The 13038-nt window shown below is 37.5% G+C and overlaps 1 protein-coding gene across 7 annotated transcripts in view; it reads right to left on the bottom strand.

Annotated features, from left to right (window-relative positions):
* The window catches only part of TBC1D5 (TBC1 domain family member 5), a 635464-nt gene that overhangs the window by 207427 nt on the left and 414999 nt on the right, over positions 1 to 13038 (bottom strand). For all 7 annotated transcript variants that reach the window (XM_036758387.1, XM_036758382.1, XM_036758384.1 and 4 more), the window contains one exon: positions 2582 to 2670. In XM_036758387.1, the coding sequence (XP_036614282.1) occupies positions 2582 to 2670 (89 nt within the window). The remainder of the gene's footprint in view (positions 1 to 2581; positions 2671 to 13038) is intronic.

Here is a 13038-nt window from a genome sequence, read left to right as displayed (position 1 = left end):
GCAATAGCAAAACATTAATTTATTTTGCTTTAATAGCTTCTATTTTTATTGTATTTTAACAGCAATTAATCAGTGACAGCTCTTCTTATCAATCTAGTCTACAGTATTATTTAACTTTTTTGATGGATAAAGCCTATTGATAAAATAGCATGTTTCCCCCTGGCGATGAACTATCTTTTATTTTTTAAGTGAAGTAAATTCTATATGTATTATTTTAGGTCTGTAATTTTTTAAATGACAGTATACAAAAACAAACATACTACTCCAATAATCACATTGGATATTGCAGAAGAAATTTAATGCAGAAACTAAAGTTAAAATTGTTGACCTTTAAAAAACACAGGAAGATTAAAAATATAAACCTATTTGACTGGAAGGTAAATGCAAGTATGATTAGTATAACTTACTGGGTTAAAAGATCTAGAATGCTATGTAAAATATAGACAAGACACTTATAAACTAGTGGGAGCAGAAGAAGGTCAAAGTATAAAAATAATTATGACATAAAGGAGAATGAGAGAAGTAAAAAGGAGAAATTCAAATAAAACGCCTTAAGAATTTTAAGAGAAGGAAGGGAAATCAGTGGGGAGGGGAAGGGACAAGGTGAATCACACAGGGCTTACTCAGGTTTGGCCAAGGAAGAAGAGGAATTTCAGATGGTACGGGAGCAGGGAGAGAATGAGAACAGGGGACTCAAGTGGAACTAGAATTTGGAATAAGAAAGAGAGCAGGAGGAAAAGACTGGTTTCAGCCAAGAATAAAGACTCTAAAATGCACACTTCCAGTAAATTAACAAAACAGGAAAAACCTGGTGAAATACCCTGTCTCCACACTTTACTAATCAGATACGGATCATAAGCTTATTTACAGTCCTTCCTCTCTCCCCTTCCTTCAGCCTCACCCTCTCTTCCCAGAGTCGGTGGTCATCTAGCAATGGCCAGAAGAACACTTCTCAGGCATGCTTTAGAGCCCTTGGTGTGGACGGTTGTTCAGCCGTTTTGTCGTGTCTGCCTGTTTGTGACCCCATGTGGGTTTTTCTTGGCACAGATACTGAAGTGGTTTGCCATTTTCTTTTCCAGCTCCTTTTCCAGATGAGGAAACTGAGGCTAATAGGGTTAAGTGACTTGCCCAGGGTCATACAGCGTGTGGGGGCCAGATTCGAGCTCAAGGAGATGAGTCTTCCTGACTGAAGGCCTGGCGCTCTGTGCACTCTGGCGCCACCTAGCTGACCTCCCGTGGACTAGGAAGCCCCTTAGTTTGCTTCTATCACTGAGACTCTGGGACGCTTGGCTGAGCCCTCTTCCCCGGACAGTTGTTCTATCTCAGCATAAACAAATTAACTTTATCACTGGCATAATGTGTTTGCTTTACTGGGTGACAATCACTCAATATTTTCCCTAAACAAATCAAATGATCTTCGAATTCTTTACTTTTTGGGGTTATCTTTGTCATGGTTCCTTCCATTCCTGGCAAGGACGTTTCATTTCATCTTTGTGACAGTTTGTTTACTTTAGCAAATGAGGGCGGGCAGATCTGGAAATGAGAGACTGGACCTTGGGGTCGAGGTCCTAGCTGAACTTAGGGCTGTTTGTACGAACAAGCTCACAGGGATGTTGACCTGGATCTTAATAGGGCAGATTTCTTCTGATGAGCTCACCAAGGTACTCATCTTCCTTTGGAGCCAAACTGGCTTGTTTGCTTCTGCTTTCCTCTGTGCCTCTGTCCCTGACATTCCTAATGAATCCCCTAAATGTCCAGTTAGTATAACCACCACCTGTGATGTTATAGTTTGTATTATGGCTATTGGTATAATCCTACTAGACTATAAACTCACAAGTTCTTGTTTCATCTCTGTATTGTTGTTAGAGTGCAACATCGCTCTGCACACAAGAGTCCAGGATTCTCTACACCTACAGCTCCCAATTTACTATAATAATGAAGGAAAATAAGGGAATTCCCAAAGTTCTAGACAAAACTTTAAGGAAAACAAATGTTTCTCATGCATACTGAAACATGGATTCTACTGACCAAAAATTTAAAAGGATTCGTTATGAAATAAGTCAATTTTCACAGAATAGATTGCATTGGCTTGGCTTTCTAGGAATCTTATTATGCTAACCTAGAATTAAAACTGCTTACTATAACACAGGGGGACAGTTAGGTGGTACACTCTAGAGTGCTGGGCCTCTAGTCATGAAGACCTGAGTTTGAATTCAGCTTCAGCCACTTACAGGCTGTGTGACCCTGGGTCACGTAACTCTATTTGCCTCAGTTTCCTCATCTGTAATGTGATCTGGAGAAGCAAATGCAAACCATTCCAGTATCATTCCCAAGAAAACCCCAAATGGGGTCATGAAGAGTCAGACATGAGTGAAATGACTGAACACCACCAACTATGACAAAGACTATGCAAGGAATAGACCCCATCTTATTGGTTCTTTTTATTTAAGTGTTTAGAAGTTACTCAATTAACATCCCCTTTATTATAAAGGCCTTGAAGGGGAGGGTAGAGGGACAAGGGACTTATAACGGGACTGAAAGTACAGCAAGACAATGATGACTACTCAAAGCGAAGACTTACCTTGGCCGCGCAGCTTCACTGGCATGTAGGAAGGCTTGGTGGTCACAGTGCAGGATAAACACTATCGGTGCTAAGAGCTCATGCATACCCTGAGACATAGGGAGAAAACGAGAAAAAGATGTTGAATCCATTAGATTACAGCACACCACAAAGATGTATTTCTATAATCTGCAACAGCCAGTAACATTACCATATGCTATAAAAGAAGAAAAAAATCAAATGGCTTCAAAAAAAGTTGTCTCCTTTTTAAAAATTGTCAGTTCCAACTGAACCACAGCATTTATTCTTCTTCAAGATACAGTGAGTGGTTTTCTTTTAAATGACACAGCAGACAATAAATTGGCATGGTAGACAACCTTGCACCTGTCAGTTGCTACAAGAACTCTGCTCATAAATATGAATTTCATCTATGCAAATTACAATCATGAGCTTCAGCAGAAAGATACCCAGTAAGACGAGTAACAGAGAAAAGTAGACCAGAGGAAATTACACCCAATGTTTTCATTGTACAATGGCTCAGAATTAGGATGTCAGTAGCTTTTGAGAAGAGCTGAAGTCAGTGAGCTCAGAACGTTGGACAATGAAAGGTCCCTACCTTTTGAAGGTATGACAAGGAAATGGAGTTTAAAAAATACAGTTTTCCTTATGTTAATCCTGTAAAATATTTTTTAAAAAGCAAGAGAATTTTTTTTCTGACAATTCAAAGGTTTTAAATTTCATTTAGTAATTTAAATAAAAATAGAATTCACTACTGAACTTGTGACTTACTAATCCTATGAATTAACTGAATATAACTATGCAACAGTCTTTAATGTTAAATAACTAAGAAGTCCTATTATAGTTAAGTTCATTTTGGGTGAGCATAGATGAAGGCACAGTTGCACATTAGTTTTCTAGATAACTTTATCACTACCCCCACATGACAAAATTTTTCCATTTTGAATATTTTTCATGGACATCTTGGTTCTACTTGAAAACAAAGGTTAATAAACATAATTTTACTTTAATGACTCAGGATCCTTGTTATGGACATCAATTAACAAACTTTTCGAATGCAGTGATATCACCCTCAGGGACTATTTAGATATATAAGCAGAGTTCTTACACTAAGTGCTACTCAATTTCTCAGCTCTGCTTTCCCACGTCTGTATTCTTCATGAGGTCACACTGGCCTACCAGCTATTCACTGAAGTAGGCATCCTGTCTCTTGCCTTTGGGTCTTCAGATGCAGTTCCACATTTCTGGAACTGACTCCTTCCTCGTCTTCACTCCTCTGAATCCCAAGCTTCCTGCAAACATCAGCTCAGGGGTCACCCCATACACAAAGTCCTTCCTGATAGCCCCCTCGGGAGGTGTTCTGCCTACATGCAATATTCCACCCACCAAATGGATCCAGCAGGAGGAGGCAGCCAGAAAGCCCTTTTCCAACCTTCCTTCCAATGTTTCCTTTCCCTTTCCTGCTCCTGGCTGGACACTGACACCCACCCCCCTACACTCACAGTCTTCTGTGAGAAGAGTCATTCTACCACACCACTATCTTTCCAGGTCACCAGCCTCCCACGGGAGATGAGGAACCCTGTTCCACTGTGCATCAGTTTCCTGCCTTCCATCACCGCCTTTCCTACCTGGTCTCTGGCCAGTGTCACTGTACTGACACTGAGTCGATTGAGTATGAATCGAGGTGTAAGAAGGTTCAGGAAGACTGGAAAGAGAGGAAGGAGATAACACGGCTTACTTCTCCGTCAGAGTGATGCTCCTCAGTCTCCTTTGTGCCTCTTTCCGTGTCATGCCCAATGACCACTGGGTATCTCCAAAGCTCTATTTTAGGTCCCCTTTTCTTTTTTTCTCTACACATTTGATGATCTCATGAGTTCCCATAGATACAATTATCGCCTATCAGTAAAACTTTCCAAGATCTAAATGTCCAGTCCTAATCTTTCTTCTAAGCTCCAATCCCAGGTTTCCACTTGACTGTGAGACATTTTAGCCTGGACAGCTTGTAGATATCTCAAACTCAACCTATCCAGAACAGTAGTCATTATCTGGCATCTTTTTTCTGAACTTACTCCCTCCACTCAACCCATAATCACTTCCATATACTAAGTAGGACAGAATATAACAACTGTATATGAAACTGTTATGGACTACTTGCTTTTTAAAATATGTATAATAAATTTAACCTGAAAAAAGGCTATTGTAATGTCTACACAAGAGGTGATGCAGGTTTGTATTAGTGTGGTAGCTGTGGGAATAGGGAAGGTAAGCATTTCTTGATCGCCTATAACGTGCTCGGCAGTAGGACTACAAATACAAGTAACACAATCAATACTTTCAAGGGGCTTACATCTACCTGGACAACTGCTATCCTTCAAGAATGCAACTGAGAAGAGGAGGTTAAGGAGCGAGTAGGTAGTACAGAACTCGAGGTCCTAGGTGTAAACAACAGGTCACTGAACGGGAAAGTTTGGAAATTATTCACCGTGAAAGTAAAATTGGTCTAGTAAAAGCTGTGCTATCTGGCACCATATAAGAAATCAAAACTTCTAAAATCCATCATTAAAAGCTCAAGAATTTATATCTGAAGTGAAAAATGAAGACTATAATAGCCTCTATATTGGATTAACTAGGCTTGCTACATAGTTTATATTTATTTTATTGCTGTTTTCAAAATAAGTTAGATATCTGCCTCTAATATGTGAAAAACAAATATTTAGATTATGTGATCAAACCATTACCTTTTCTTTCACTTGCAGTTCCAGAAATTAAGAGGATAGACTACTTTATATATGAACTAAACTGAATTATTATTTTTAGTTAAGTAGCTGACAATACCTGACCATTCTGTAAAATTTAAGTTTTCTAATCTATATCAAATGTGAAGAGAAAGCATAAGAATCATATATGGACTATATTATGGACAAGCAATTATAGAGATTTGTCCATTAGCACCTTCTAAAAAAGGCTGATACATGAGTTTGACTTTAATAGCTACTTCCTACATACCCTCATAAAGAATATTCACTGAAAATGTTAAGCAAAACTGCCTAATAGAGCGCTAAGATTAGGGACCATTGCTTTCTACTTTTCAAGTATACTGAACGTTAACAGGAAAAGAGGATGTTACTGTAATAGTATAAATGGTTCTCCTAGTTTGGCACACTTCTCTATGTATCAGTTCATACAAGTCTCCCTAGGCTTCTCTAGCCTTAAGAATTCTGAGCAATGCAACCGCCAGTCATCACTTCAGAGGCTCAATGATGAAGAATGGTAACCAACACCTGACAGAAAGGTGATGGACTAAATATGCAGAAAGAAACATGTTTTTGGACAAGGACAAGTGGGAATTTATTTTGCTTGATTATGCATGTTACAAGCGTTTTCTTTTTTTTTTTTTTTTTGGAGGGGGGAGGTGAAGAGGAAGTAGAAGGAAAGTAAAAAAAAAATGTCTCATTAATTTAAAAAATAAAAAGAAAAGAGGAAAAGAAAATGAGGGCTGCAGACTTTCATTCTAATAGCTTGCTATCAATCATGTGGGTTGAATTTGACCCAAGTTTGGCTTTATTTTTTTCTGTGTTTTCTCTAGTTACATTTTTTCCAGTCCTTATGTAGACTGTTCTTTGGACACAGCTTTCTTCACTCCCCATCACTTCATATAAGTCTTTCTATGTTTCTTTGAATCCTTGAGACTTGTTATTCTTTAGAACGTAACAATACTCTATTACATTTATATATCAGTGCGTTCAGCCATTCCCAAATGGTTGGGGATATATTTTGATTCTCTCTCTTTTGTCATTACAAATAATTCTATAAAATTTCTGTACTTGGGGGACTTTTTTGTGCATTATTGTTCAAAGCCTCGATGGAGAGCCAGCACCCGATCAAAGCTTTTTCTGACTACCCAGGCGCCTTCTGGAGCCGCTGGTCTTTCCCCTTCCTGACTTACTTTGTATAAGCTGTTTGTACTTATAAACTGTTTGTACGTACCTAGACTGTTTACCAGTTCATGTAAGCTCCTGGAGAACAAGAACTATTTTGTTTTTTGTACCCCTAGGGTCTAAGCATACCATGTTTGTCATATGGCAGGCACTAAATGATTAATTGAATCTTTGATTATAAATCAGTACTAGAGCAAACAGGATGAATGTCTCAGTAATTTTTCTTGCAAAATTTCAGGTTGTTCTTTCTAACAGTTGTATCAATACCAATTCCACAACCAAGGAATTAATATACCAATCTTCTTATAGTACCTGTGATGTTGAATTTTTGCGTCTTTAATGCTCTTTTTCAATTTGATGGGTGAAATTTTTTCTTAGTTATTTTACTTTGAATTAAATTATTAGTGATTATTGATTCTGAAATTTTTTACAGATGGCTGTTGATAGTTTATGTTTCATTTTGGAAAACCATATATACCTTTTGAGAAATTATCTATTGGAGAATGCTACTAATTTTCCTAACATTGAACTATCCTTGCAATCTTGGTATAAATACAACTTGGTCACAATGATTATTCTTGGATACATTAATACTATTTAGGCTTTTATATTGACTAGGGATAATGGTTTATAATTTTAAAAAACCTACTTTATCCTTCACTGGTTTGGGTACAATGAAGAAGTTGGGTAGATCATCTTCTTTCTCTATTTTTAAGGGGAGTACATATCTTATTTTTAATATGTGCCTATATTTCCTACAGATTTTGGATATAAGATTTTTATCACAGATGTACAATGCAAGGACATTTTATAACAAATTATCATCTTTTCTTCTAATTCTAGCTGCATGAATTTTATGTGTAAAAAATCTTTATAATTTTACATAATCAAGATGGTCCAATTTGACTTTCATAATTTCCTCCATTTTTAAAATGTTATAACTATCCCCCTGTCCACAGTTGTGAAAGATTTTATCCTTAATTTTTTAATGGCATAGCTGCTTATGCTCAGATTTTATATCCATTAGGAATTTACTATAGTATGTACTATAAGATGTTGGCCTAAGTATTTTGTGCCAATAGCTTTCCAACTTTCTCAGCAGTTCTTAATTAAGAGTCCTTTCTCAGTTCAAAGTATCATAGATTTAGCGGTGGAAGGCACCTTAGATATCCCCGAGGCCTCATGTTATAGGTGAGAAAATTAGACTGAGAAAGGGGACTTGTACAGGGCGCCCACAACTACTATTTGGGTCAAGACATGAACTCAGGTCCACAGTCAAGTTTTCCTGCCTCTATATATAGCACTCTATTCACTGTACCACCTTGTTCATATTGTTTGTTCTGTCGAATACCCAGATGACCTTTTAAATTTATTTATTATTTATTCTTCTGACCTAGTTTTCATTTTTTTAAATTTAGTAAAAGATAGTTCTATAATGACTGCTTTGTAATATAATTTGAGATCTGAGGACACCAAGTCTCCCCTGCTCCACCCCCTTCATTCCCTTATGTATGAGCCTTCTAGGAAGGGACTGTTTTGATTTGTCTTCATAACCCCAGCATCCAGTACAGTGTCTTGAATACAAAAGGTGCTTAATTAATGTTTGTTAAAGTGAAATGATTGGCTGTCATAGTTAGCACTGCTAGAATTATATCAAATAACAAGAGAGTGGCCATTTTTGTTTACCAATGATTTTCCAGGATATCTCCTCTGCTTATAAAGCTGGCTCTTGATTTTTAGATAAATACTCTGGATTACATAAATGACTTGCATATACCACAGAGTTTATGTATATGATTATCTCAATGCTTTTTAATGTATTTTTTTAAAAATGTAAGTGCTATATTGTCAAAGGTCTTTTCTGAATCTATGGATGTAATCGCGTGATTTTATTATGCTGTTATTATATGCTTAATTACACTACTAATTTTCCTAACATTGAACCAGTTTTTGCAACTTTGATATAAATGCAATTTGGTCATAATTATTATTCTTGGATATACTTGTAATATTTTATTTAATATTTTAACTTTGATATGGATTAATAATAATGGTTTATAATAAAAAAAAACAACTACTTTATCCTTCACTGGTTTGGGTGCTAGGACCACATCTACCTCATGGAATAAGTTAGGTGGATTGTTAAGGATAATTCATACAACCCAGGAATTATTTCTTCCTTAAATACAGAATAAAACCACCATGTAAAACCAACCAGATTTTTTTTAATGGCTAATGTAGTTCTTCAGACTTTCTCTACTTCATTCCCTGGCTATCTCACAGGCTTCTCAGACACACAAAAAACATCCTAGAGAACTTAAACTTTTCATGATAGGAGTTCCAGATGAGGGTCTCCCCAGGCTGCTGATTACAGGCTACCTCAGCTGCCCACATCATCTAAGACTAGGTTCTTGTCATGTCTCACAACCATCTCACTAGATGCATCATTACCAGCTGAATACTTCCCTCTTCTTTCCTTCTCCCCTGCCCTTCTTTTCATTCTGGAACCATAATCAAATCAACTCTGTCACTGCTCCTACACTGGGTTATTATCATCATTTTACGGATGAGGAAACTGAGGTTAGGAGAGGTTATATAACCTCGCCAGGCTCACACAGCTGGTAAGTATCTGAGGCTGGATTTGAATTCAGGTCTTCCTGACACCATACCCAGCACTCTAACTACTGTACAACTTTTCATAAAATAGATGGCTTCCTACACATTCTTTAGCCTAGACCTTCTACAGAGTTGGTTGTTTGTCATGTGGCCACAAATGAAGGTTTTGCATACTGTCATTTGAAGGGCAGGCTGGCAAAGCACAAAATTCCCCTTCCGGCACTTTGTGGGCCAGCACCTGATGGGTAAATCACAGAGAACAAAGCTGACCCAATCTTTACAGACAAATGCTTATTGAACAGTTCAGCACTGCAATGGACACAAGTGAGACTAATCCGGGTGCATCTGTGCCAGGTGGTTCATTTTCCATCAACATTCGTATGCTAACCTGCTGGAACTGGAGACTGTGGTACATGTCTGAGAACAGCTCTTGACCCCTATGCTGTCTACGCAGGGTGAATGGTGCTTGCTCATCTCTAGGCTGGGCACCTTCCACAACTGCAGAAGCTTCTTTCATGAGCTCTGGAAGGTACTTAAGAAAGGACACAATCACTGGGGAAATGGAGGAAGTACTGGAGAACAGTAAAGCTTTCCCCTGCAGTCTTGTCTAAACTGTTAATATAAATAGCAAACGTTTTTGGTCTCCCTCCCCTCACTCTGGCCCCTCAGGGATGATGCAAAAGAAAACTTTAGCACAATGCACATCCAAGTGATCAAAAATTCTGTGTTAGTGGACTCTGATATGACTGAGTTTAACTGCATAAGTTTTAATCTGGCCGAAAATGAATACAGTACCACTTGGGGCCACTTCATTTTTGTTTCATTACACACCTGTCACTATTGGTTCCTTTATCCAAAATTCCATTCAGGACATGGAAGGGGATGTCACTTTGAAGAAAACAGGAAATGAGCTTGCACTGTAAATCCCTAAGCTTACAGAGTGGGCAGGACTAAAGAGGTGCCAGTCACAGGCAATTCGGTCAAAATTTCCTAACCCAAGGACAAACTCTCACAGATCAAGTAATCCACCAACAGCAAATGAAGTCATATTTTAAAACTAAGAAATCCAAATCTATCTCCACCAGAATATATACCATGAGAGTATGTCACCCGGCCAAATGTTAGATATATAACCTGGGCCCGTGAACACACACAGACACACGCACCTACTTTATATGTTCTCTTTGGGGTATGTTCAAATCTTCCAACTGTAAGATCCTATGATGACTGTTCTTCTCACTCCCTCATGACACTCCTTTAAAAGCAGTCTCTTTCTGCTCAGGTACAATTACTATTGTTTCAGAACTGGCAGGCAAGCTTGGCACTTAGAAAGAGAGGGAGAATTTAAAACCTGAGGGGGAGCTGCCTCACAATCACCAGTTCCCAACAAAACCCGCCTCCCGCTGAAGCCTCCCCATCACAGGAAAGATTCTCCTTCTTGCTCTTTTTTTCCAGGTTTGTCTCACTTCCTGAGACATCATTTACAGACACTACTTGCAAGCCAGGTGAAATGCCAGTTCCTCTGCTAAAGCTTTTAACAAATTTTGCATCAAAAAATTTTGTTTCATAACTAACACTATTACATATCTTAAAGAATATCTGTAAAATATTAAAATATGTAACATATTAAAGTAAAAAACAAAATATTAAAGTGTGAACATAGCCCAGCTACAATTTATATACCAAGATCTTTTTCATTTGGATTTTTCAGTTCTCTTTCATAGGAATCTTGAAAGTAACATATTCACCATAAAGTATATGGCCATTTTAGTAGTTTGAAATTTTTCACATATTTTAAAACAAAGGATTGGTAAGTTTTAGATCAGTATGTGGATTATTATTTTATAATCAAAGGAATACACCTATCTTCACAAGGTTGTGGTGAATGAAATGGCTAATATATGTAAAATCAATGTGCACACCTTAAATTGCTATGTAGAAGTCAGTTAATATAGTAGAGAAAGTCTATTATTATAATTGTTACAGATTAATATGCTGGATGGGATAATGGCAAGCTCAACAGTTTAATCAACTCAACAGAGCAGTGGGAATAGCTCTAGATTTGGGGTAAGAGGATATGGGTTCAAGTGAATTGCCACTTACTAGCTAAGTGACTTTGAGCAAGTCACTTGACCCCTGTGGGTCTGTTTCCTCATCTGGAAAATTAAGGATTTGGAAAAGCTGATCTCTAAGGTATCTTAGGGATCAAAATGGCTGATTTCTGGGATTACTTAATCAATGAAGTCAATTAAAAGCCAAACATTTATTAAGTGCATACTGTGCTAGTATGATGACTCAGAGTAGATAGGCTAAAGTTCCTGCCCAGAGAGTAATTTAACACTCGAAAAACAGCCACAACTTTTGCTTACATTCAGAAGATTAGGAGGCAGTAACATAGAAAAAGCCTTAATATTAAACAGGTTTATAATGACCAAAGCCTAAAATAAAACATGGTGAGTGGATAAGGGAGATGAAAAGGGCTAGGAAGGGGCTTTAGGGAAAAGTGACTGAAGAATGGAGGGGAGCTGCATCGAGGAGCAAGCCTCTGAGTTGGGTTTGAAAGGTCTGGGAGGAATTCCACTTAAAATCCAAGTACAGTAACACTGAATCAAACTCCAAAGCAATGTAGATGATTCCTTCGTCACGCAAGGCAAGAATCCTTTTTACTCGTCCACCAGAAGTGTCCCTAGCCAGAAGTCATCCCGAGTTTTGTTTCTCATCTAAGTTCTCAAGGTGTCTTTCAGAGCTGCCCCATACTCTAGAAAACCTGAGTGTCTACGAAATGGACAGGGTAAAAGCTAGCAAAATGTGGTGAGGAGTTACAAGTGGAAATTCCAGTAGAATCCTCTGAAGGGTATGGTAGAAGAAGAGATGCTCAAAGTGACTAAGTTTCATAGTTTGTAAAATTGACAAAGCATACTTAATGGTGTACTGCTTTATTCCATGGCCCTAAAATATGTATTTTATTCTCCTCTAAACTGTCAGCATTTCTGCAGTCTCATTGCTTTATCTCAGCTGAACTATTCGTCAGTAAGTACCGCAGAACCAAATTTGTACCAGTGCAAAATAAAGGTAAAGAAGTTTCCATCGTCAACAGCCTGTAGGCTCACAAGATTGAACCTGTTCTTTTATCTGCCTATGTTCATTTAGCCCACCACGCAGTCTTTATTAAAGCCGAGGCATCAGGCAGTCAAAGTTCATTAATACCATTTATATAATCTCTGCAGTTTCAATTAACTCAGCAAGACATTCTACTACATGATAACAGTCTCATTAATTCAATAAAATCCCATAACTATTAACAATATGGTCTATGTTAAACGGGGTGTCACCTAGTACAAAATAATAGCTTTAACAGCTTGTGATGAAACTCAAGGTTTTTTCTTAAATTTGATCTGGCTAAATATTCAGTCCTTCTGAAGCAAGGTATTATTTCTCAGTAAAGAATCTACAGAATTTTAAACATGCACAGGGGGTAATTAAGCCTTTTAAGTCATACCCAGGAGTCAGATAATATTACTTTCTTGTTCAATAAATGATAGACTTTGTCTAAATGATATAGAATAGGATCCTCCATCTCCCTATCTACTCTTCAACACAAGGGCTCAATGCCGTGTTTCTGGTTCTCTGACAGCACAACAACATTCTATTGGTACAGAATTGCCCTAACTCAATTTTCACTCTTCTCCACGAACACAAAAAAGGGGAAAAAATCTATGTTGAATAATTATTCTTTGGTTTTATTATATACAAAATTTTCAAGTTAATTCCATTCCTATTCAGTTCTTTTGTTTCTGTAATAGATGTTTTTTGATATTGAGTCAAAATTTTATTTAAAAAAAATGTTTTTTTTTTGACATTTGACCCAGGATATAGAATTTATCTTTTACACTGTAAAATCTGATT

This window comes from Trichosurus vulpecula, chromosome 5 (assembly GCF_011100635.1).
Source record: "Trichosurus vulpecula isolate mTriVul1 chromosome 5, mTriVul1.pri, whole genome shotgun sequence".
Taxonomy (NCBI): Eukaryota; Metazoa; Chordata; class Mammalia; order Diprotodontia; family Phalangeridae; genus Trichosurus; species Trichosurus vulpecula.
This window is presented reverse-complemented; position numbering and strand designations above follow the sequence as displayed.